The sequence below is a fragment of the Lissotriton vulgaris genome, chromosome 12, assembly GCF_964263255.1.
Source record: "Lissotriton vulgaris chromosome 12, aLisVul1.2, whole genome shotgun sequence".
In the NCBI taxonomy this organism is placed as follows: Eukaryota; Metazoa; Chordata; class Amphibia; order Caudata; family Salamandridae; genus Lissotriton; species Lissotriton vulgaris.
This window is the reverse complement of record NC_141700.1, coordinates 563125479-563151496: the sequence shown is the minus strand read 5'-3', so window position 1 is coordinate 563151496 and position 26018 is coordinate 563125479. Positions and strand designations below refer to the sequence as shown.

The window sequence follows — 26018 nt, the reverse complement described above, 5'->3', positions numbered from 1 at the left end:
AGGGACAAGCTGCAGCGTATCTTGGGAACTCCCCGTTGGCAAGGGAGGGGGGGGGCATCCTCCAGAAGGAAGAGACAAGCTGCAGAGAACACTGGCAACTCCCCCACTGGTAAGGGGGACACAGCCATAAGATAAGGACAAGTTGCAGCGTACTATGGGAACTGCCCGCTGGTAAGGGGGGGGGGGGCACCCCTCAGAAGGAAGGGACAAGCTGCAGCGGACTCCTTGAGCTTCCTGCTGGTAAGGGGGACACCCCCAAAAGAAAGGGACAAGCTGCAGCATATCCTGGGAACTCCCCGTTGGCAAGGGGGGGGGGGGGGGGGACACCCTATAGAAGGAAGGGACAGGTTGCAGTGTACTCTGGCAACTCCACGCTGGTAAGGGGGGCACCCTCCAGAAAAAAGGGACAAGCTGCAGCGTATCCTGGGAACTCCCCGTTGGCAAGGGGGGACACCTTCCAGAAGGAAGGGACAAGCTGCAGCGTACTCTGGGAGCTCCCCGCTGGTAAAGGGGACACAGCCAGAAGGAAAGGACAAGCTGTAGCGTACTATGGGAACTCCCCGCTGGTTAGGGAGACACCCCCGAGAAGGAAAGGGCAAGCTGCAGCGTACTCTGGCAACTCCCTGATGGTCAGGGGGGCCACCCTCCAGAAGGAAGAGACAAGCTGCAGCGTACACTGGCAACTCCCCGCTGGTAAGGGGGACACAGCCATAAGGAAAGGACAAGCTGCAGCATACTATGGGAACTCTCCGCTGGTAAGGGGGGCACACCTCAGAAGGAAGGGACAAGCTGCAGCGATCTCTGGGAGTTCCCCGTTGGTACGGGGGGCACCCTCCAGAAGGAAGGGACAAGCTGCAGCGTATCCTGGGAACTCCTAGTTGGCAAGGGGGGACTCCTTCCAGAACGAAGACACAAGCTGCAATGTACACTGGCAACTCCCCGCTTGTAAGGGGGACACAGCCATAAGGAAAGGACAAGCTGCAGCGTACTATGGGAACTGCCGCTGGTAAGGGGGGCACCCCTCAGAAGGAAGGGACAAGCTGCAGCGTACTCTGGGAGCTTCCCGCTGGTCAGGGAGACACCCCCGAGAAGGAAAGGGCAAGCTGCAGCGTACTCTGGCAACTCCCTGATGGTCAGGGGGGCCACCCTCCAGAAGGAAGAGACAAGCTGCAGCGTACTCTGGCAATTCTCCTCTGGCCAGGGTGACACCCCCAGAAGGAAGAGACAAGCTGCAACGTACTCTGGGAACTCCCCGCTGGTAAGGGGGGCCACCCTCTAGAAGGAAGGACAGATTTACCAAGTCAGCGTCAGGGAGCTAATAAAATGCCCCGGGGAAACGTACTTGGGAACCCATCATCTCACCCACAAGTGGTGTGCAAAGTTACAATAAATGTATTTATAACGTTTGCAATCTTTGCAAAGTATGAAGCTTGAAAAGATTTGTACTAAAACAAAATGAACTTAAGCGACTCTTCGTCATAATTTTTGGTGAGACAGCAGTTGGATGGGTGCCGCCTGGCAAATATCCTACGTTAACACCCTCTAACAGATTCCCTGGCCAGGTCTCGAGGACTTCGTGATAGACCTCATGTTATTCGTATGTTAAGAGGATATCTGCGACAGAAGCTAAACAATTTCCACTGCTCAGCATTCAATTTTATAACACAATTCCCTGTGATGGTATGTTGGCTATACATTTGGTGATGCCATCAATATAATTAGTGAATATGAAACCTTAAAATATATACTACTTAATCGTTATGAAACCTGAGAAATGCTGCCCGATTTTGGTCTGAAAAAGTTGGCAAATGTCTCCATGTCGGCAGCAGGAATAGGGAAAACAAGGGTACAAGAGTTTATAAGCCAGTAGAATAACTACCAAGTGTACCGGCTCCATGGGCGATTAGATATTCCAGTTTTTCCTTTGCATCCCAGGGAATCTAGTCCTAGTTTTGTAAATTTATGATCAAGACTACAGAGATTGGCCAAGGTAATCATGCAGGAAAAACAAGTATAGATCTGTAAGCTAGGGGACAAAGCGTGAATTTAGCCACCAGACCACTCTCCCATCATGGGGATCAGGGGCACATCAGGGCTAAGGGCAGTACTTATTAGCTCGCCAGTGCCTAAGACTTCAAGGTCTTTTTCATGTAGTGCCACAAATGGACAGGATCCTCAACGCCAATATCATACCAATGCCGGAATCCTCTGGTCCTCAGGGCCAAGGTCCCAAGTGCACTTTGTGCCAGGATCACCAGGACCCATCAGTGCCTAGGTTCCATTGGGAATAACCGCGCCAAATTCCCCGTTAGTATTAATGGAAGCATATCAAGTGCAAATCCCCCTCCACACACACACACACACACACACACACTTCACATCAATCAAGGTCCCATGTACCCATAAATGCCAGGTTTCCTTTAACAAACAGTACAGGGACCCTGGTGCCCATCTGCGCTGGGGAGACTTGTGGAATCAGCTCCTGGGCCCCACGTTTTCTTCACAGAGTGCAGAGCTTATAACTTGCACAGAACTCCTCTGTGAGCATCTTACAGGCCCACTAACACCAGAGGCTTCTGTGCCCACCAGTGCCAGGGTCCATAGTCCCCCCACCTGTGCCTGGGACTCCAGTGCTTATCAAAGGGTATATTTCCAATCTGCATCAGTGTGCTCATTAGCTACCTGCCTCAAAGAGCTCATCAAAATCAGCGTTGCTAGAGTCCTCATAACTCCAAAGTACCATTGACTCCAGTGCCCACCTGTGCCACACCTCGAACAATTCAAGTGCTGCTACAGCTAGTGAGTGCCAGGTTCCTGAGGGTCCCTCAGTATGCAGTTGCTGGGCTCAAAGTGATTAGGGCTGTAGTTCCTACCTCCCATCTTTTTGCAAACCCAGCACTCCGCACTTCCTATGTCTCTGTGAAACATAAAGGTTTCAGGGAACCTAGAACCAATTCTGGTGTTCATCAGTGCCAAGGTCCCTTCATTGTTAAGGGTCCCTTGTTGTCATAATTCCTGGGTACTCAGTGCAACATCATGGCTAAAGTCGTGTGCGTGCAGGGTTACCAGTGCTATTTCCACAGTACCAACAGGGCCAAGTGGGGAAGTATCCACATTGCTCATCAGAGCTAGGGTTTCTACAACCTATTATTTTAAGGCCCGAAAAGTCCTCAGACCAGCACTTCACTGCATGTTTTCCTGGTATGACCCTTGATACCGGTGTCCTTCGGATCGATGAACTCCAGTATCAGTGCACACTTACCAGTAGAGTCTTTTCAAAGTATGTGAGGCTATCTGTCCCCACCGATTATCTGGTTTCTTACAGTACACATTGTACCCATCATTGCAAGTTCCACAATACCTACCACAGTCCTTAAGCCTGCCCAAATCCCAGAAGAGTCTTGTAAAATGTGACAAACTGGGATGTCGGTTGCAAATCGAATGCCTTTCTGAAGTAGATACTCACAATGTTCCTCCCCATTCTTTCAACTAGGGAAGAAATCTGCAAGTTAAAAATTACCATATTTTTCAGTAGAAGACCTAGTTATTTATTTGATATCAGAAGGAAGGAATGAAAGGACAAAAAAAAATCTATGAAAAACGTCCCAGTTTTATTGACGTGGCTGAAAGCTGCATTCACGCTTAGAATCGTATTAAAAATGGCGTGGGCTGTCCTAAAGTAAACATGACATAAAAAAACACCAGTCTTATGAATCAGAAAGTAACCAACGGTACGATCTGCGGGACCCAGACAACAAGCAGGTCTTTTCCTTAGGAATGTCAACGTGCAGGTGCTTCTTGGCAGCACAAATACACCTAGCCAATAGTAAGGTCTGTCCAGCGGTATTCTGCAGCTCCTCACTGTGGCATGGGCCCCCTCATTGGGACTAGCGGTCGTTGTACTGGGCGTGGAGGTGGAATGGGGCCTCCCCGGTAACCATATGGTGGTGGCCGTGGTGGTCCATTGAAGGCATGTGGTGGCATTAGCGGGGGTGGGCCACGCATTCCATGTGGCGGCATACCAGGGTGTCCTAGAACGAAAAATTAAAAGACACCTTGATAAGGAACTTGTTGGTACAAGGCAGATAAAACTGACAGAAAACAATAGTATTAGCTACAAAACTCAGATGGAAAAAATTTAAATAAAGAAATAAACCAAGCATTGGAAATCCAGTAGATCTTGCCTTACCCCACCTTTGACTTTTACCAATGAAGATGCTTGCCCGAGTGTGCCTGGGGTTGAAATTTCTTTTTTTTAGACAAGCAAAAGTTTTGCGGATTTTGGAAAGCGAAGGACAAGCTTGGAAAGGGAGGGGCCGAATATGGTGAAGCAACATGAACTGCATAAGGGATTTGAAGGGGAAGCTGCAAAGAGGGAGAAATCAAGAAAGCAGACTCGCATGAATAATGAAAGAAAAAGAAAATAAGCATTGGAAATGGAATAGGTCTCACATTAGTTGGAGCTATAGGCATGTTAAAAAATTACATTTTTTTACCTATGCAATAGATATGACCTCGTTATCTTAATAAAATAAAGAAGTTTGTTGTGTTTTGTTTAAGTAGTATACCTGTAATGGTGCCTAGCGCTGGAAGTGAAAATCGCAGTTCCGACTACATCAAAGCAAGCAGTTTTGTCAAGGTGCAGTACCAAAGGCTGTCACTAGGTGTACCTTGAGATCTCTTTTTACCACATATGGTAACATGGCTAGGCACAGGATATGGGGCAGTGGTGAGAGCTGCCAACCGGTGAGCCAGGTATCCATGTATCAGGCTCAACAGCCTGTGATAATGGGCTGATGAGCAGTGCTATGGGAGGGGCGGGGGGGGGGGGAGGCATGGGGTGATTAAGGGATATGAAGCAACCAAAGCAGTGTTGTGGGAATAGTGAAGGGGGAAGCACTGGGAAATAAAGCAACAGCAAGCAAATGATAGGAGCTAAGTTTCTTTGCTCAAGTAAACCGAACAGTTAAGGAGCAAAGAGGCAGGAAAAAAAAAAAGGAAATACAAAAAGAGAGTTCTCTTCAAGTATAAATAACCAGAACACATGTAAGAGGGGCAGTCCTCATGGAAGAATACAAAATACCAAAAGGAGGGACTACTAAATGTATTCACTCATAAAAATCCAGCATTTCTAAAGGACAGCAACAGGAACCAATGAAAAAGTTGGACGTTTTTTCAAGTCCATATTCTAAATACAGAATGTCTCGAAGAGACAGCGCAAGTGCCACCTAGGCAAGACCTATAAAGTAATTCCAAATAATCAATGGAAGATAGTGTATTAGACAGTGGGTTTTAATAATAAACAAAAGCACAGACTCACCAACTTTATACAAACTCAGACCAAAGCACATCAGAACTTCTCTACGCTAACAATAAACCAGGAGCAATGTCCCTTTATTTCTGTAAGAAAACTAGGCAAAAGTATAATGTACATCTACTGTCCATCACAAACACAAAATTAAACCCAAGCGTAGACATACCATATCCCTAACTCCAGCTAAATGTAAATATAAACAGGCATTCTTTACAAATCAAAACCAATTTAAGACCCAGCTTCTCTGCAGACCAAAGCAAAAAAAAAAACACTATCTTTGTGACACAAAGATCAGATCAATGCAGAAGACCACGATCTCTCAAGCAACTCTCTATCAAACTGGACAAGATAGTAATAAGAAGACCCCAATCATCCAAGCCGCCCCTCGAGGCCAAAGATAAACATTCACTTTCCTATTTACATTCTTATCAAACCAAGGCAGAACTCCACCATCACTACAATTGTAGCCAGCTAGCAGAACTCCACTCTGTTGTAGCAGTAATGTGGCATGTTTCAAAGCTCGCAATAATGTCTGTGCCTCAGTATGATCGTTGCTAAAAATTATATTAGTACTGGTAGCAATGATTAAACACAAGACTCCCAAAAGTAGTGATCTGACCAGTAAGAGTGAAAGTAATACTAAAGTAGTTACAGAAACACTATTGGAGTCCTGACAAAAGAAACTCTGTAGCCTAGGTCAGATACTAAAACTGAGAGCACTACAGCGTCCATACCTCTGCTGGTGGAAACACTACAGTGCAAACAAAAAATACCCGGCCACAAAGCTCAAATACCCCTAACTTAAGCTCCGTGATAGCAGTGCTGTCACTTGATGGGTTGCTTGTATGTTGCAGTTTTGACTACCATGTTCTGTTACAGATACTTAAGAGCGGTTTTGTGTTATAAAATAGTTTGATACAGATAATCCTGCATGCTTACGCTAACCAGCACCAATTTCTTACCACCCAGTGCAATTGCTTTCTAAAACCTCGGAGGTCAGTATCACAGTATTATATTGTGCTTAACAGTGACATCAGTACCCAGAGTTTCTGATTCTCCAGGGTGTACAATGTCTTCAGTGGGAATGAATGTCAGTTGGAGAATCCTTAAGAACTTATAGAGGATTCAACTAAACATCTCTGCAGTCAGAGGCTTACTGCCTCACATCCACAGACTCCTACACACCTCCATATATTTTTATTTTTATTTTATATGCTTATAAAGCGCCAGACTAGACCCCCGAAGGGGTATCTCCGCGCTATAACTGCAGATGGAAGTGAGAGTAAAAATGTGTCCAGGGATAAAGTGACATTATTTTAATAGCTGGGAAACAGGTAGGTTTTTAGATTTTTTCTAAACATCACATGGTTGGTGATTGACCTCAGTTCAAGCGGCAGTGAGTTCCATAGTGTGGGTCCAGTGTAGGCCAGTGCACGGCCACCTTGTCTGTTTTTCTTAATTCTGGGTATTTTAAGTAGTTGCTGGTTACTGGAACGCAAAGAGCGTCCTGGGATGTAAGGCTGAAAGATGTCAATGAAATACTTAGGGCCCATCCCCGTTAGGCTCTTGTGTATGGTACAAAGGGTCTTGAACTGAACTCGCTTCTTCACTGGAAGCCAGTGAAGCTGAGACAGTAGGGGGCAGGATGGTGTCCTGGGTGGAACATTCATGACGATCCTTGCGGCAGTGTTTTGAATAACCTGCAATTTCTTGAGTTGCTCCTCGTTGGCTCCGTGGAGCAATCCATTGCAGTAGTCAACCCTACTGATAACAAGCGCCTGCACCAGAGTTTTTCTGTGGTGATCCGGAAGATAGGGGAAGACACGTCTTAACATCCCTATAGCCCGGAAACAGGTGCCGGCTACTTGATTGACATGGTCCTTGAAAGTAAGTTGTTGGTCAAATAATACTCCCAAGTTTCTGACCTTACTTTTGGGGGTGGGGACAGGACCCAGTTCTTGAGGCCACCAGTCTGATGACCAGTGTGTCATCGCTTGACCGAACAACATAACTTCGGTTTTCCCGACATTACACTGCAGACAGTTTGATGACATCCAGTCTGCAATGGCTCTCATGCCATCTGCAAATGATCTTTTTACTGCAGGCGTAAGATTTTTAAAGGGAAAAAGGAGTTGGGTGTCGTCGGCGTACGACACAGGGGTGAACCCGAAAGATCTTGCTAGGTTGGCAAGGGGGGCCACATATATGTTGAAGTGTGGGGCTCAGACAGGAGCCCTGTGGCACCCCCTTATTGAGCTCCCTGTGGGTGGATATATGGGAGCCCAGCCTAACCTCTTGGGAACGCCCGGACAGGAAACTCTCCAACCATGCCAAAGCCTCTCCCTCTATTCCCACCTCCTTTAGGCGATGGAGAAGCACCTTGTGAGACACCGTATCAAAAGCGGCGGAAAGATCCAACAGCACCAGAATCATAGAGCAACCATCATCCAGTGCCATTTTGATGTTATTGGTCCCTGTTTGAAGTGCTGATTCTGTGCTGTGGTTCGGCCTGAACCCAGATTGAGAATGGTCCAGGCCTTCCGTCGCTTCCAGATGTTGGGAAAGATAGGTGACCCCACAATAGGTTGTAGATATGTCACTCAAAGCACAAGACAAAGCAGTCACAATATCAGCATGGCAACTGAACCCTAGCTACCCTGGGCTGCTACCCAACCCAACCAAGAATTTGCGTTGGAGGAAAACCAATACAAATTATAGGTGTAAAACATTAGGACCACATCACTTCAGTGAAGGCCTTTAACAACTGTTGCCAAAAAAACCTGCTTTCAAGATACTTTATGTACTCCAAAAGCCGTATTTGGGCCCCAAACCTCACTAAGGTATTCCATTGTTGAAGTCGACCAAGGTACCAAGATCAGACTTCCAAAACCTGCTCCCACCTTTCCAAGAAACTTGCCTCTCATACTGACAAACAAGTTACTTACCTTGAGGAACGATGTATCTGGTAGAGACATAATCTAGCCGCAGATTCCTTACCTTGTGAATTCTCCCCAGCTGTCAGACCGGATCCGGAAAAATTATTATCGCATGACAGAGTCCACTAAAGAAATACCTCCTACACTCTAAACCATATACCAGGAGGAAACGGTGGAATTCCCTCCACCATGTATCAAGAGAAAACAAGAATTGGCATAGCCAATAGGTCTCGCATTTGGGACCTTATAAGTGTTTAGTTATCCAGCACAATATCCTTGGTGCAACAACATCAAGTGTTGCATGGCTAAACACTTAATAGGTCCCAAAGGCGAGACCTATTGGCTATGCCAATGCTTGTTTTTTAATGCTTTCTCACATTTTCTGTTTAATACTGATCCACCTCAGATCGCCAACTTAAAAGAAAAAAAACATGCATGCATCATTTTGTAGGCACATACTACAAAATGAAGCAGGCAGCCAGGTCTATTTTTTTATATTAAGGCGTGTTGCAAAGCATTTGAGATGCTCTGCAGCAAAGCTGAAACCAAAGGCAATATCAATAGATTCCAACGGTGAGACTGGCATTGCTGGTTTTCCTTTCTTATTACAACTGGCTCCTAAAATCTACCTCCTGCAATGTTTAAACTGTTTTTTTCAAACTGTTTTTTTAAAACTGTGACACTTTACTGTCTAACCCGAGTTTGGTGGAGCGTGCGTGCATCATCCATGCATGCACACCCAAAGATTCACGCGCCTGCGAAAATATGTGGTGCCATTGTTGTTTATTTACCAAATCAAAATGGAATGATTAATTTTTAAAAGTATGCAAGGAGTGTGAAACCGCTTCTTTTAAGGTGGGGGGGGGGGGGGGGGGGGGGTTGGGGGAAGAGAAATTTGGTTCCTGTCCCTCTCCAAAAATATATATATTTGTCAAATTTAAAGAGTCACAGGGGGTGGAGGGTAATGGAGTAGGAGGGAAGACAACTGAAAAAGCCAAGAGGAGCAGAATAGCAGCAAATGAAGGAGAGAGCAACGTGGGGGGAGGAGTGGCAGCATATAAGAGAGCAACCTGGGGAGCTAAGGGGAGAATGTCACAAGGGTGAGAGCAGCACAGAGTTCGAGGCCTGGGGAGGAGCATAGAAGAGCACTACAGAGTGTGAGGAGAAGGGAAGCAGGGAGAGAAGCACATGAGCAGTAAAACACATGCACTCTCTCCTGAGTGCTTAACCAAATAGAAAACAGTATCTTCCTAAAAGTGAGCAGCACAGGGCTACAATTCAGTCAAACAAAAGGATTCTAAAGAAGCTGTGCCTTAGGGGAGGGACAAACAGAAGATTGAAAAGACAGGACAAGGAAAGCCAACAAATAAGAAGCAAGCAACTAACAGTGACAATAAAGCAACTAATGGCAAGAATTGGACGGGGTCTGAGCCCCACCGTAAGTTCAAAAGAGGTCTTCAACAACCAAAAAGTTTATGCTGTGTGATGAAAATGAATCGCTCTACTCGCTCTCCCTCTCTCTTTCACAAGCAAACAGGAGACTGCGTGCAAGCCATGCTCCACTAAAAGCCATTGACTCAATGCCATAAGAGGGCTACAGAAAAGTACATAATGCATGAAACTTCCCATAAGAACATTGGCCAGGAGCCTATTTGCTGGGCACTTTTTGGTATGAGTTCACAGCACATTACAGAGACACAAGAGGCCGTTACTTTCCTAGCCCTGCAGGCACAAAGGTTGGTCACACCACATTAATTATGCACCCATAAAGACTCGTCACACGTCTGCAACTCTGATGCCTGGCATCCTAGTACAACACACGCATCCACTTTATTTACCTTCAATAAGCTGCCATGTTGTTCTGACGTACGTGCGTGAGAGCGGCACGTGAGTCAGCGGAACCCATCACCGGCAGGGCACAGGACAAAAGGCCTTCTTTTACGAGGTGTCGGAAAGTTGCAGCAGGAAGAGAATTGTTCTTATATAGAGCTAATAATGTTTCAATACTTTTCATAGTAGGGTCACTGGTGTTTACCTGTAAAAAGTGTGACTCAGCTTGAGAGGTCTTTGAAAAAAATGGTTGAACGGGTGCAGAGAACTCTAATAAAGTACCCCAGTTTATACGAGAATAAAGAGTGTGGGTGCGGGTACTGTGGTACGGTGGCAAGATTTGAAGGAGGGGGCTGGCTAAATATATGGCTTTTCTGATATTGGAAGTAGAAACAGTTTGAAGTTATTATATGTTATGTTGTTTTACGTTAAGTAATGAATAAGATTGCGTGGTTTGTACCTTGCATACGTTCTTATGAGAACTATGGGTTCCACGTAAGCTACGCATGTGTGGCCATCTGGATGAAAATCAGAAGTTATACTAGTGTAATGTAAAACAAGCATTGGCTGCGTGATCGCATGGCAGCTGCACGCAAGCTTGAGGCCACCAAAAGCCTGTGGTGGCACTTTCAAAAGCTGCTTACTAAATGTATTGCAGAGCAGCACATGCGCTGGCTCAGCGAGACCTAAAACAAGCATTTACAATGCAATAGGTCTCCAGCATTAAAGTTTGAGTTACTGGCATTGTAAATGACAATGCTTTGCATAATTTTTATTTTTTATTTGCAATTGGTATATAAACATGGTTTGTGAATGGTTAGCTGTGAGGTGAGGTTAGAGGTGGTTGGCAATGAAACACAACGCCTGTCACTACTTCCTGGATGGGGAGGAGGGAGTATATAAGCCCATTTGAAAGTGAGATGGAGTGTCATAAAGCTAGGGAGAATATTTTCTCTTTCCAAAGACCATGACAATTGATTGTGCCAATGTTTGTTTTTAACTAGCCTGTGTGACTACAAAAGTTATCCGAACGTATGCAAATGCGCCAACCCCACTACACTGAGGCATGTTTCCTGTGCATTACACGCAAAACAAAGCCCAGGCCGATTCCTCGCCCTGCTTATTTCTTATTCATTTTATTTTTCCATTCTTATATCCTGCGAGCCTTTAAAGGTGTTAAGGCAGAACTATCATAAATGCACCAGGACTTTTTCAATGGGCAAGGCAAGGGTTAATTTCTTCCCAGATGTAATAATGGAGGGAGGTTTTTATTTTTATTTTTCAGTTTAAGGCGATGGTTCAGAAAAAGGAGATTCCAGGGGACATTGTTGATCCAACAGCAGGTGGTCAACAATTCTATTCAGTCTATCTTCCTGGTTCTTTCTTGCCTCCCATGTGGCATTTAATGTAGGCTTTCCAAAGTGATCTAACTTCTGAAGCAGTGGCATCATCTGTACTTTTGTGTAGTAGCCCATCTCTTTATTTATTATGACATTCTTCTAACACAGAGATTTAGTGTACTATTGTTTGATGTTCGACCGTTGCATACCTTCGGTAGGGTACCCTAACCTGGGCACAGGGCTATTTGATAAGTGGTTCTGAAATTGCTGCCAAGCTATTATATCCGACTCAGAGCTACTAGGCATCACAAAAGCCTCTTCCATACTTTAATGAAATGTTTAGCTTTGAAACCCCATCTTATTCTCCTCAAGCTGCCCAGCCCTTCATAGTATCCCACTGCTTGCAGCTTTTCCCTTGGGTGCTTCAAGTTAGTGATACCTATTGTCAAGGAGAAATACTTGCGTTCGCACCTTTTCAGTACGCAGTTCACTGCAGATTACTCCCAACTGAGGATGGAACCCAAAGGCACACAAGAGGAATTATTCGGCCACTGGAATTAGTGAGTCTAACAAAAACAATGTTTGTGTGGCAGGAAATGTCCCCGGAATCCCGCCGCCGCAAGGTCGCCCGGGGCGGGGCCGCGTCCGGACCGGAATCGGAGGCAGGCGGAGTAAATTCTTCTGGCGGCCCGGGGCTCATGTGAGCGGTGGAGAGCCCCGGGGCAGCCAGCAGGAGGTTGCGCAAGTGTTGCGGGGCCCCCTTGACCAAGAGGGAGCCCCGGGAAAGAAGCTGGCAAGAGCCGCAGCGTCAACTCTGCGGAGGGGGCACGAGGCACATGCCCGGTGCCTGCCCCTGCCGCGTGCTGAGAGCGGAGTCCCCCAAGATTGGCCCAGTAAGTTCAAAAGGGCTAGGGGGGTGTCTCGGTGCACTCGTGTGTGTGCTCGTGTGTGTATGGATGTGTGCGACGGCGGGAGGGGGGCTCGGTGCACTCGTGTCTGTGTGCGCGCGTGTGTGTATGTGTGGGAGAGGGTGTACTCGTGTGTGTGCGCATGCGTTAGCAGGGGGAGGTGTGGCTGTGTGCCTCTGCTTCCCAGGAGAGGAGACAGGAGCTGGCCACAGCGAGCGCGTTCGCGTGCACGTGGCCCGCTCCATTCCCCAGCGCACGGCCAGCTCCTGTCTCCTCTCCTGGGAAGCAGAGTCGCTCACAATAGGTCTCTGGCTAGACCGCGCTTCGCGCGGCTAACGCCGGAGACCTAAAAAAAAAAGGGGGGGCTTCATATAAAGTCAGGAGACCAGACCAGTGGAACTGGGGGACCTCATCAAAACAGGAGCAGAAAAGAAAAACACTCCCACGCCAAAGATCATAGAAACTGAAAATAAGTGAACTAAACACCAAGAGCAGACCTCAAGGTCATTTAAAGAGTTGGGAGGGTGAGGGATAAGGGACCCCTCCAAAAACAGAGTGGGCTCCAGAGCACAAGACAACATTGCCCGCTGGATTAATCTTAGCAGGCACAGACTTCCCAAGGGGAAAACATGAAAGAGTGCGCTTGCCCAGAAGTGCCTACCAATACCTAGACAAAAAGATGGTACGACTGAATATTCCAGAATCCCCTAACGGAATATCCAGAAGAAAACTCCCAGATAGATGAGGGAAGCAATCCCCTTCAGAAGGGCAACTATGGAATATAATATACATATGGAACATAGGTTCATACAAGGACCGCTCAACAGTCATGAGGCAAGGAGACCAGATCACACAACGGCCGTGAGGGAAGGATGGCAGAACACGCAATGGCAGTGAGGTCGGCCAGAAGGAAAACAGGAAAAACTTATGTCATTCTACAATTAAATGCCAACCAGACCAACCAGCTGAGCATCCGCAACGGTGAGTATGGTCAATACCTGGGGTATGCCGTATATTTCCCAGTATCTGGGTAACTTAAGCCCCTTGTTGGGGAGGCCTGTACCACCAGATGCACAAGGTGACACTCAAATTCCAACCTTAGGGACAATAAGTCTCCATGAAACTCGCCAATCCTACTTCTAGCCAGGAGAGGTGGCATAGAACAACACTGACATGCACAACCAAATCCGCAAGGTGGAAACAGTCAACAGGGGGCAATACGATGTACAGGAGGTAATGCATAAAAAACCTCAGCAAGAAAACATGTCACCATTTTAACAATTGAAGGATAGAAGGAGACCACTCCAAAGGAGTGTAGAGTAAAAACTGCATACCATTGATGTGATAGAACCCCCAAGGGGAGATAAGAGGCAGCCAAAGGAACTGAACCAGGAAACAAGGTTTCCAACGCAATAACAGGGCATGATAACAAATCCTGAGCCCCAGCCTAGGAACAGAAAGAAGGGCACTAAGCCAGAGTGGCCAATATCACACATCACATAATGCTAAAGGGAATCGCATGATAAGAGATTCACATAACAGTCGCAGCCAGTAGAGTAAGACCAGGGGCTCAAGACAGGAGGTTAGCCAGCAACACCAGAGATCAGGGTAAAGACACTGATCTGGTGACCGACGCCATAAAACGTACATACCGCGTCGCAAGGTAAAAAAAATAGGAGGGGGCAAGCTAAGGGTCTGGCCCACCCTGATTAGCCAGATACCTAGGCAAGGATGCATCTGCTTGGTCTAGAAAAAAGATTAACACCCATCAAATGGCATGACAAGCAAAGCTGTCTGGACAGCTTCTGAAAATCCAGACACCCGAAACCAGGCATACCGGTGCAATGCCACAGCCGACACTATGGCTCGACCAATGGAATCGATGAAGTCCATCCCACACCTCATGAGCAGTTTGATCACCTGGTGACCATCGAAAATCAACTGGGTCAGCTTGTCCTGGTTAGCCTCTGGAAAAAATGGTAAAAGTTGTGCCAAGGAGGCCCACAAGGTATGGAGAAAGCACCAGAGGACGCAAATCATGTTGGTGGAGCGTAGTGCTGCACTAGAGGTGGAAAAACGGGTTTCCTGCTAGAATCCTTTTTCCTGGGTTCTTTGGTAATGGGGAAGGTTCTCTATCTCAGGGGACACCATAATGGCCTGGACCATGAATCTGTGGTGGGTTGGCTGTTGGATAAGGTAAGCAGAGTCCCCTGGGGCAGGAAGTATTTGTGGGCAATAGCCGGGTCCATTGGTACACCTAACTCCGGTTTTGCCCATGCCCCCAATAAAATATCAGACAGTGCCTCACAAAAGTGGAGTACTGGTTCAACCCCCGACTGGCCGGGATGAAGGACCTCAATAAGAGGGTCCGTAGCCTTATCTACTGTAGGTAGAGTGAGATGTAAGACAGCAGCCAGTCTTTTCAAAACTTCTGCCAAAGAAGAACTGGCTTCTGAAGCGAGGCCTGGCAGTGATAAAAGAGAGGAAGCAGGGAATTAATCTAGCCCGCTCACTTCACCCAGCTCAGCAATCCAGCTGTCCAACATAGTAGGAGGCACAAGCATTGGCTGCTCCAAGGGGGCTATCCCCTCAAGTTCTTCCCCCAACTGGTTCTGTGACATCTCCACAGAAACCATTGGTGCCCAAAACGGCGCCTGGGAAGGGGGGAAAAGCGTTGGTAGACGTCGGCATAGATGCAAGGAGCCGAGGCGAAGCCGACCCTTCAAAGCGCACAGCTGTGTCGTGCACAGACTATGGCTCGAAGCCTTCCGGTGCTGTGGAAACCGACGTTGCGTCAGAGTCGACTGACGTCGCTAGTGGAGGTCCTGTAGGACAGTGCACAGACGCCTGTGTCCAAGACTGAAACCACCAGAGAGGGAAAACCCATCAGCAATAATACAGTTACTGCACCTACGACCTCATCGGGGCCCGAAGGTACTCCAGGGGGCCCCAATGACAAGGGAGAGAGCCTTGTAGTACTCCTGCATCTTGTTCCAGCTTGCCCCGGCTCCAGGAAAAGGTGAAAAGCACGGGATCGATGACAGAGAAGATAGAAGAGCCTGCACGATCAGCCCAGTGAGTCAAAGGAGCCACAGAGGCCCGGGACTTCGATCTCTTACAACACCGCTTACTGTGAGAGGGAGCAGGAGACTGGGGCCACTGCCATTGACCACGGGCAGAAGAGCGGCGCTCACAGGAACGACCCTTTGATCGGAAGGATGACAGACGCAGCGAGGAGCTGGAGGTCCGCGACAACCGCACTGTCAGAAGTTTCATACGCCGCTCCTGCAGAGCCTTCGGCTTCAACCGCTGGCAGGCATCACTAGTCGGCGCCGTGGTACTTCCTCAAGAACCACATACAGATAGAATGTGGGTCCATACCAGACATTTGGCAGGCACAGGATCCACAGGAATTAAACCCAGAGGGCATAGGAATTTAACACACTGTTTCAGATGAGACAAGATTGTCACAGCAGGCCGAAAAGGTCTAGAGATGCGCTACTTCGGATCTGCGTGCACCGCGGACAAAGAAGAAACTGACATCAGCGCGCCAAAGGGACTTATATTGCTTCACTGACGTCATATCCGGAGCAGACGCCATAAGGAGCCATGTGGCGCCCCCCCCCCCCAACCCCCCACCCCCCCAGCGTGAGGAGATACTGCTGAGAAAAATTATCCAGATCCAGTCTGACGCCCGGGGAGAATTCACAAGTTAAGGAACCTGCAGCTAGATGTCTCTATCAGAACATCTTATGTTCAGAAGAGCATTCACAACTTTCTTGGACGCGCACTCTATGCACATGTGAGTCTTTGATCGTTCCCTTAACCTCTACACCACTTCTTCCTCGTCGAGCTCTCTGAAATAATTTGTGATTGAGTGCAAATGAACATAAATGTCACATGCACCGGCTCAACATAGGGTACCGACATTTTAATTCATAGCTGTTTAACATTCAGAAGCTTCCACAATCCCATGCCGCAAAATAACACCTTAGATTGTTTTACAAATACAAAGCGAGACTTGCAAAAGGATGCACAGATGACTTAGATGACATCAGGAGGTATTCTACGCACTATGTCACAGGAGAATTTCATGCCCAATGGTGCCAATGTCCGACTACTCTGTGTTAAGTTTCTTGTTGGGCTAGTCATGTTTCAGCACTACAACTGTACATACCACACTAGAGTAGGATTGTCCATCGGTATCTCCCTCTCAAGCAGCCTTCTCTCCTGACATCAGGTTGCCATCATTGCTATAGGTGTACTCTGTCATGAGCACACATTCACTCACTCAAAAAGCCTGCGTCTGTTAAAAAAGCAGTAATCTTACCTGCCATGCTTCCAAACGATTATCACTTTCAGTAAATTGAGTGCATTTTAAGGCCATGAAGAAGGGGCACACAGCAGAATCTTAGCCGGTGAAGGTGTTTGCCAATGGGCATTAGCTACTTCCCTTGTAAACATTACTCTATCACTTCGTGATGCATGAAGAGAAGAAGTACTCACCCATAGGAGTGCCAAAGTGCGGGCCTCTTGGAGGCATGCCCATCGGAGGTGGTCCAGGATGTGGCATTCCATGTGGAGGGCGAGGCGGCACCTGTGCAGCGGAACCTGGTGGTGCTGGGTGAAGTTGCTGCATCCCCGGAGGGCGATGATGCTGCACCTGCATTGGTGGCATTCCTGAAAAATAGCCAGCACATTTTAAAATCCTGGAGACGCATGTAGAGTAGGATAAGATAACACCATAAAATTTACCAAGTTGACAGTGACTACCATGACTATCTATTATGCACATTTCGATGACTACTTCAAACACATATGTGATTTTTTAGGTGTGGCATTACCGAAGACCTTTTGATTTGACTGAAATTAAATGTACATTAAACTTGTTTATGAGGGGTTTCAGCCAGCCCTATTCATCAACTTTTTTGTGTTATGCATATTTTCCCAACACTCACTACAGCATACAGAATGTGAGAGTCCACATCAGCCATTGATCTACTTTACTGTGAATAGACTGCATCCAGCCCTTTCACAAGGAGCACATCAATACGCAAAGTACATCCCTTCAGTTCCATGGAGTACTGTGGCAAAGCGTACTCTTTGAACCATAAAAAAAAGTTTTTGCTTTTAAGCATTTTTTTTTTTTAAAGATTTAGGAGGGACCAGGAATTACCCAAACATAACATTTTCCAACACGCATGACAAGACAAAACAAAAAGAACCACAAGTGGTTCTGTCGAGGAACACAAATTTCTTTGATGCATGTAAGGCAATGGCCAGCAAGATAGTCTAGTAAATGCTTTTCAGACTTTCGACAAATGGAACACAAAAGCAAAAATTATTTCAATGCTTAATATTTACTAAGTCATTTACTGGCTGTCAATTAAAAACAGTTCAAATTTACAAAAAGGTGACATGTAATTAAGGTTAAGTACGTGAACAAGATGATATCAGTGACCATGTGATATAGTACTTAAGATGTACAAATAATATAGAGAATGAGAGACTTTAAATGAAAGATCTGCCCCTAAACAATTTTTACAAATTCGTCCAGTCCACCCATTTCATTTTTCCATAAGGCTGAGTGAGTTATGGGGCATGAGTTGGGATAACTGTCAACGTTTAGACCCTATGGTATGCGCAGATATGAGTCACAACGTGTCTTCCTCAGGACAAAGTGCAGTAGACCGCCAAGGCAAAAGATCATGAAATTCCGACCATTTATGAGTGGACGGGAGATACGCTTGTGTCCAGAAGAATCTATCAGGTGAAATGGCCTGTGATGGTTTGAGTCAAGTGAGTCAAAACACATTTATTGTGTTAAAGACCAAAGAATAAAGAATATCAGAGAAAGTAGCTGATTATTCACAGCGACTCTTGGGGTTGCATAGAATCAAAGGGAGAGCGCCTACCCTAAAATTACATGGACATTACCATGACTCAAACAATCACAGGCCCTTTCACCTCTGCTTCGTGATGTGCAGCAGAGTTTTTTCCCTCCTTGTAAACGGTAAGTTTGCGAGTGCGAGCTGCCGCTCGGGTAGAATTGCTATCCGAGCTGCAGGAATACCAGCACAAACTGCAGGACGTACTGCACTCCACCACTCACGGAACCTCAGAGTTTTTTTTGTAACTCTGCGGAGCAAAACTCCATGAACTATGCCCAGGCCTGGTGAAAATGTCCCAAGGAGCCCTTGGGAAGTAGTAATATTGTTAGAACTGTTTACAAAGTGTGTGTTGTGTTTCTTTGGGGAGAGGTTTGTTGGGAAGAGATCTCCTGGACTATTATCACTGAGTTGTATAAAATAGTGCAATTTTCATTGAAATGCACTCGATTTTATTTACATCATTTTGGACACCCCGAAATAGTCAGTGAGGATGGGTTTACCAACTGTCTTGCTATTGTCCGATAATTAAAATGTATTATCAAATTGTCCTCCTTGTAGGTACATCTGCTTTTGAAATACAGTATTGTCTAATAATGTTTTGAAATGTGGTGATTTTTTTTTTTACTCTAGCCCCTCACAGACGACCCCCCCCTGCCATTTATCCAAGGGTAACTTGCCCCACTTTCGGTCGAATATATTACATTGGGGGGAGGTGCCCCTCGCGTATTTTTAGTGACCCAGAACAGGGGAATTAAGAAATGGTCGGTCCAGGGTAGAGAGATAGGATCTCCTGAAGTAAGATTTTGCAAATTACTGAATACGGGATCCAGTAGGTGGCCTTTACCGTGGGTAGGAAGTAGACACTTTAGGTCAAGACCTAAGGCTTCGAGGCCTGATAGAAGATTATTGGTGGTGGACAAAGAGGAGTCATCTAGATGAATATTAAAGTCTCCTAAGGTGGTATAATTAGCCATGGCTATCACTTGTTCCGAGGCTAAATCAATCAATTTTGGAACGAAATCATTTAGCGCCTCAGGGGGACGATATATCAGAGTGCCAGATAGACAGTCAGTAGGAGATAGCTCTAGAGAAAAGGGGAGGTTTTCTCCTTCTTTAAAGGTTGAAGGCAGGAGGCGACAGCTATACTGGTCCTTGTAAATAATGGCTAGCCCTCCACCTCTTCCTGTACTACGGTCTATTCTACAGATATTGTACCCTGGAGGAAGGGCACAAACAATATCTGGTTCATTTCCTGTTTGAAGCCAAGTTTCAGTCAGAAATATGGCGTCCAATTTATGTTCTTCTATTAGAAGTCCTATTTCTGTGCAATGTTTTGGCAGGGATCTACAATTTAGAAGCTCCAAATTGTATTGTGTGGTGGACGTGTAGTCTGTATCCCGGTGGTCGTACTTTTTAAAATGCCTATGACAGTGTTGGCATAATGATAGAGGCTTAGCAGGATCCAATGTATGTTGACATTTCGCCATCTCAATAGGTCGTAACAGGTGTAATGTGGTGTTATTGTAGCTTACAGGATCTTTGTTTAAAGGACTAGGAGTAATGGCCCCTTGCCCCGTTCGGCCGCAGACGGGCAGGACTCTGGCACGACTCCGGAGCAGATCCGGCGTGTCCGCTGACCGCGTCCGCTGCGCGGAGGCATGACTGTAGCCTTTTATCTTCAGCTGGAGCGCGGCACCGCACTCGCCCACACCCAATATGGCCGCCAATTTGGGATCAGCTACCCAAGGTCGGCTCTCAGCGTCGGTACTCGGCTGAGAGTGGCCTGGTAGCGAGGGAGGGGAAGAGAGATCTCTAGGAGGTCTCCACAGAGTGTCCTTATTTTAAAACGCTTATTAGTCAAGCTGAAACACGCAAGGTTCAATGAACTCAAATGTCTTTTTAAAATAGGCAAATATAACAAAATTAAAAAGGGAAAGAGAGACCTCCCGGCTATTGCCTCAAGAGGGTGAAAAGCGCACTTCTTAGTCATGATCATGAAATAATTCTCAATTTCGAGGTTGGAATAACAATACCAAGCTGAGGAATTCTTTGTGAAAGCCTAACGGCATGAAGGTGGTAGGCAGTGGGAATTTGTTGTCTTTAATAGGATCTGACCCAACAGGCAGTTGTTGAACAAAGTATCTTGAAGTGATAAGCTGAGAAAGCAAGTGATCCTCACGGGTGAGTAACAGCGCTATACAAGCCCCTGATTTATTGATCAATTGAGAAAGGGGTCGATCAGTCACAGGTGTTTTATCAATGGCCATCAAATGATTTCCTGAGCTTTGTAATTTACGAAGCAGAAAAAAAATGTGCTCCCTAGGGAAAATGAGCAGACTTTTTAGGTCGAGCCTAAGGCATTGCTTTAGCAATGCTTGTTGGCGAGATTTAAGTAAGGTCTTTCAAAGGTGCACCCAAAGTACGGATTGGCTACAGTGCATGTGCGCCGGGCGCGTGCACCATTTGTCCGCCTGCTGATCACTTTCGCGGCTGCTTTGAGGTTCTCAGTGAGCCGCGCGACCATTGAGAACATCAAAGCGCCCGCGAAAGTGATCAATCACCATTTGCCATCCGAAGCTCTTTACTGCTTTGCTTGTTCTTTGCTTTTTGTCACCTCAATTTAGCTAGATCGTCTCTCCCTCAGTCTCCCTCCCTCTCCTGAGTTCTTTCATTGCACACTGTTAATTCACTGTCATTTACCTAGAACTACTGGCTCTTCACACAGTTTATCGTTCTGTGCAAGACGGTATTAGATTGTCTGTTCGTAATATATTGTAAAGCATCCTTATGCATGTGCTCTATATAAAACTGTTAATAAAAAGAAATAGGTTTGGAAGGAACACTAAGTACATTATAACAGTGTGTCTGGCAAGCCTAGCACTACTTAGAAGTACTGAGCGGATTGTCCCTTCCAAGAAATTCTCTGAAATAACGATGACAAAGCAGAACCCTTTCCACAAACGTTTCCTATAATTTGCAGAAAAAGCCATATGCTTTACAAGCAGTACAGAAAATATGGTTATGCAATTTCACACAGCTTTATACATTTCAGTATGTTCCTTGATACATCCCACTTCTATTTTCATTCCTAGCCTTTTCAAGTAGATAATTCATTCTCACGAAAGAGCCACCTCCACCACCACCACTACGTCCACCACCACCTCCAGCTCCACCACCACCTCCACCACGTCCTCCACAAAGTTCTCCACCACCACCACCACGTCCTCCACCACCACCACCACCACCACAATGTCCTCCAACACCACCACCAACACGTTGTCGTCCACCACCACCACCACCAACACGTTGTCGTCCACCACCACCACCACCACGTTGTCGTCCACCACCACCACCACCACGTTGTCGTCCACCACCACCACGTTGTCGTCCACCACCACCACGTTGTCGTCCACCACCACCACGTTGTCGTCCACCACCACCACGTTGTCGTCCACCACCACCACCACCACCACGTTGTCGTCCACCACCACCACCACCACCACGTTGTCGTCCACCACCACCACGTCGCCCACCACCACCACGTCGTCCACCACCACCACCACCACCACGTTGTCGTCCACCACCACCACCACCACGTTGTCGTCCACCACCACCACCACCACGTTGTCGTCCACCACCACCACCACCACGTTGTCGTCCACCACCACCACGTCGTCCACCACCACCACGTCGTCCACCACCACCACGTCGTCCACCACCACCACCACCACATCGTCCACCACCACCACCACCACCACGTTGTCCACCACCACCACACCCACCTCTAGCACTCCACCTATCGCCCTCACTCCACCTATCGCCCTCACTCCACCTATCGCCCTCACTCCACCTATCGCCCTCACTCCACCTATCGCCCTCACTCCACCTATCGCCCTCACTCCACCTATCGCCCTCACTCCACCTATCGCCCTCACTCCACCTATCGCCCTCACTCCACCTATCGCCCTCACTCCACCTATCGCCCTCACTCCACCTATCGCCCTCACTCCACCTATCGCCCTCACTCCACCTATCGCCCTCACTCCATTTATCGCCCTCACTCCATCTATCGCCCTCACTCCATCTATCGCCCTCACTCCATCTATCGCCCTCACTCCATCTATCGCCCTCACTCTATCTATCGCCCTCACTCCATCGCACCACCACAGCATCACTCAGGGGCACCACAACATCACTATGCGCTACCACAGCATCACTGAACGCCACAACATCACTCGTAGCCACCACAGCATCACTCGTAGCCACCACAGCATCACTTGTCGCCACCACAGCATCACTCGTCGCCACCACAGCATCACTCGTCGTTGTAATATCAATACATCTAAGTCTTGTAAATACAACACATATTGCATTACAAATGCTATAGGTGTCACATTTGCGAAAAAGTTAAAACAGTTGGCATTGTAAATGACAAAGCTATTAATTTAGCTATTTTCAAAACTAACACATAAATAAAAAATGTGTCATTTACAATACCAATAGCTCAAACTTTCCTAATACGAGACCTATTGCATTGCAATTGCTTGTTTCTTATGATTTGTTATGCTCACCAATTCATGCGACTCCGCATCTTCATACTCCTGCTCAATGTGTGTGCCTCTCACCTGACCCCCTCCACCTGATCTCACATGTATTGTTATGTTATGTTATGTTAAATTGGTCTTCTATAGCGCATGGCTACTCCGATAGAGTGTCCCGGCGCTTATATTAGCAACCAGAAAAAGACAAACACAGCACAACAAAAATAGGACCACAACAGAAGGAATAAAAAAATATCCAGCAACAGAAAGAGAGCGCACTAACGGGCAAAGAGCCATGTTTTGAGGCCTTTCCTAAAAGCCAGTAGGTTAGATGTACTGCGTAGTGCGAAGGGAAGAGAGTTCCAAAGCTGCGGAGCCTGCAACCTGAAAGAGCGGCCTCCAATGCGGGCCTTTTTTACTCGAGGAACCACAGCCAGGAACAGAGACTCAGATCTCAGAGATCGGGCCGGATGGTAAAAGGCAAGCCTCCTTTGGAGATACTGAGCTCCCGAGGCGTACAGAGCCTTGTGAGCCAGGGTCAGGGCCTTAAACACTATCCGCTTCCGGCTAGGCAGCCAATGGAGCCTGTATTGAATCTTTCATGGCACGTTCCCTTGCATTTTGTCTCTTCTTTGAATCGTTTCCACTCCCCTCATGCAGTTTTTCAACCCCTGACCTCCTTCCGACCCAGGCTGCAACACATACCGCATTTCCAGGGGTGTGTAATTTAATAAAATATCTACTTGTCCATGGGTAGGTTGTCTCGTAAGTCTACTTGTCCTGTAACAACATACACTCGTTCCCTTTGTGTCATGTAATGCAGAGACAAATAATGGCATCAATCTCATTATATAAGAGCTCTGATATAGCCTCTTTGATTAAAGCAGGGCTCATCATACTATGGTTTGAATACTAACAATTCCTTTATGTGGCCAAGTTTCCGCAGATCTACATACTAGGGTTGAAGAGAGTGGTAAGCAATAGTTCCAGGGTTGGAATGCCCTTTTGAGTCTGTGCAAACCTACTAACTTGCATGTTTTAAGGGTTTTCAACAACTCTTCTCTAAACTTTTCCCATACTGAGAAAGGTTGGAAATGTACTCCCAACAATGGCAGACTTAAAACTTCCCAGGGTGGGAAAAAAATGGCTGAAGGGAAAGTTAACTTGCAAACACTTGCATGAGCAAATCTACACATCCATATTTGCTCATGCTAAAATGGACTTCACAAATATTTCCTAGGAGGACAATTTCTTGACCAACTTCTGTAAATTCTTGTGAATTCCCAAAAGCCATGTATCTACACTTAATGCACGGACATATACCATGGGTGCACTTTTGAGACTTTCTTTAATAATTGGGCCCCTAATTGTGGCGTTAATCATGATCTTTTGTTTTTATTAAAATTCTGTCACTCTCCCCCTCTGTCTATAGGCTGGCCTCACTTGAGTGACTGCATTCTGCTCTTTCACAAGGAGCATATTAGCACGCAAAGTAGTTTTGTTTAGTACTAGGAACTACTGTGGCAATGTGTGCTTTTTGAGCCCATAAACAATTCTTGCTTTTGCCAAGGTTTGTTATAATGGTGAGGATCCCGCAGCTCCCACACCAATAAGGTTTTACAAAAACCATGCCAAAACAAGTCATGCATTGACAAAACCAGAAGGCAGACCATGAATTTCAGACCTACTAGCTTTGCTAATGCTTTTTTTAGGTCGAGCGTAGCGAATGACCTATTGTGAGCGTGTTCAAGGGAATGTAAGACGGCGTCCACGCACGAGCTTCTGCTGTATCCGATTTGCCCTCGAGGGCGCGCACGGCGCCGCCGCGAAGATCCCATGCCTCAGATTCATAGCCTCACTCACGCATACGCACACAGACACACACTGTCAATATTTGCACATTGATGATATTCATGCACTTGCACTTTTTATCAGACTATTCTTTTATTACATGTGCCGTTGTCATGGAGAATAACCAACGATTCCAGATTAACACTAATACCTCAATTCTTTGAATAACTAAGTCATGTTATGTTTGAACGTAACTTTGTACCATTCCAAAATGGCCGAACCAGTAATAACGTATATTGAGAATGGGTACTTGCTATAGTCCTCTTTCGAGTGCACTGAACTGCATGAGGAACTTTTGGCGCGTTGTTGCAATTAACTGATGTATTTAAATGAATGTCGTACCGTTTACCCGCTGACAGTGAGCAAGGGCGTTCACGCCCGAAACGCGTCTGTTTGGCAGTGTGTTGCACCTCTGCACTTTATATGCAATAAAGGAAGAATATCCGAAGTAAGTCTGGCTTGGATTTATTCAACTGTGTCTGCGCACTGGGTTTGGTGCGAAAGGCGTCGCACTAACCTTCCGGTTGGAATTCGTATTACACAGGACGTGGTCGGCTCCTGTATACGCAGACCCTTCTTGGAACAAAGTAGGCTGGTAAAAGACTGACCATCTGGATTGTGTTGCTGGGAAGCAAATCATACCAGCCCCCTGCATCTCGGAGCATTTCACGGAATCGTTTAATCCAGTGACGGGGCTTTTTGTGTGCCGAGGGAGCCGTCGGAAGTCGGAGCCGTTTGGTACGGAAGTCCAGATCCACTGTTGATTTGCGGATGTGAAACCCGGAGGCAGGTTTAAGAAGTGTCCGAGCAGCCAGCGGTAAGGAGACGCACGGTCCATGTGCAGTCTCTCTCTTTTGTTATATATCTTACGTGCATATCTAGTGAGGAGCAACCATGTCAGAGGAGCGGGAACGGGAGGAGGCGTTTGAGCAGCTGTTTCAGAATTTGCCCACAGTGAAACAGGGTGGCAATATGAGTAAAAGCGCTACGGTGGCTAAAGACAGTGATGTGAAAAAACTTTTGCGTGAGCTGGAGAAACACATGAGAAGCGAACTCACGAAATGGTGGGAGATCCGCTCACTAGAAAAATATCGAGAAGTGAATCGGGTCCCCCGGGGCCTAAGAATTATGCTGGTGCCCAGTTTTGAAAACCCGAATCCATTACTGTTGAAGGATTGGGCAGAGAGTAACCTGGAGGCATCCATGAGGCTTTTATGCTTGTTAGTGAAATATGCCAAAATTGATAGGGACAAAGACCTGACGGAAATAACGAGGATTAATGAAGAATTATCCAAAGATATGTTTTCAAAGGACATTGCCCTTATCGAACAAACGCGTAAAGACATCAAAGATCGATTAAGCAAACACGAAAGCACCATCAAACAAAGGAAAGTGTACAAATTTGCC

General features: G+C 46.6%; 1 protein-coding gene across 1 annotated transcript in view; it reads right to left on the bottom strand.

Moving 5' to 3' along the window:
• Positions 1 to 3590: 3590 nt before the first annotated feature.
• The window catches only part of SF3B4 (splicing factor 3b subunit 4), a 74613-nt gene continuing 52185 nt past the window's right edge, over positions 3591 to 26018 (bottom strand). Inside the window, exons 5-6 of the mRNA XM_086945376.1 lie at positions 16835 to 17008; positions 3591 to 4031 (exon numbers count right to left, since the gene is read on the bottom strand). Coding sequence (XP_086801502.1) covers positions 3859 to 4031; positions 16835 to 17008 — 347 coding nt within the window. The 3' untranslated portion in view covers positions 3591 to 3858. The remainder of the gene's footprint in view (positions 4032 to 16834; positions 17009 to 26018) is intronic.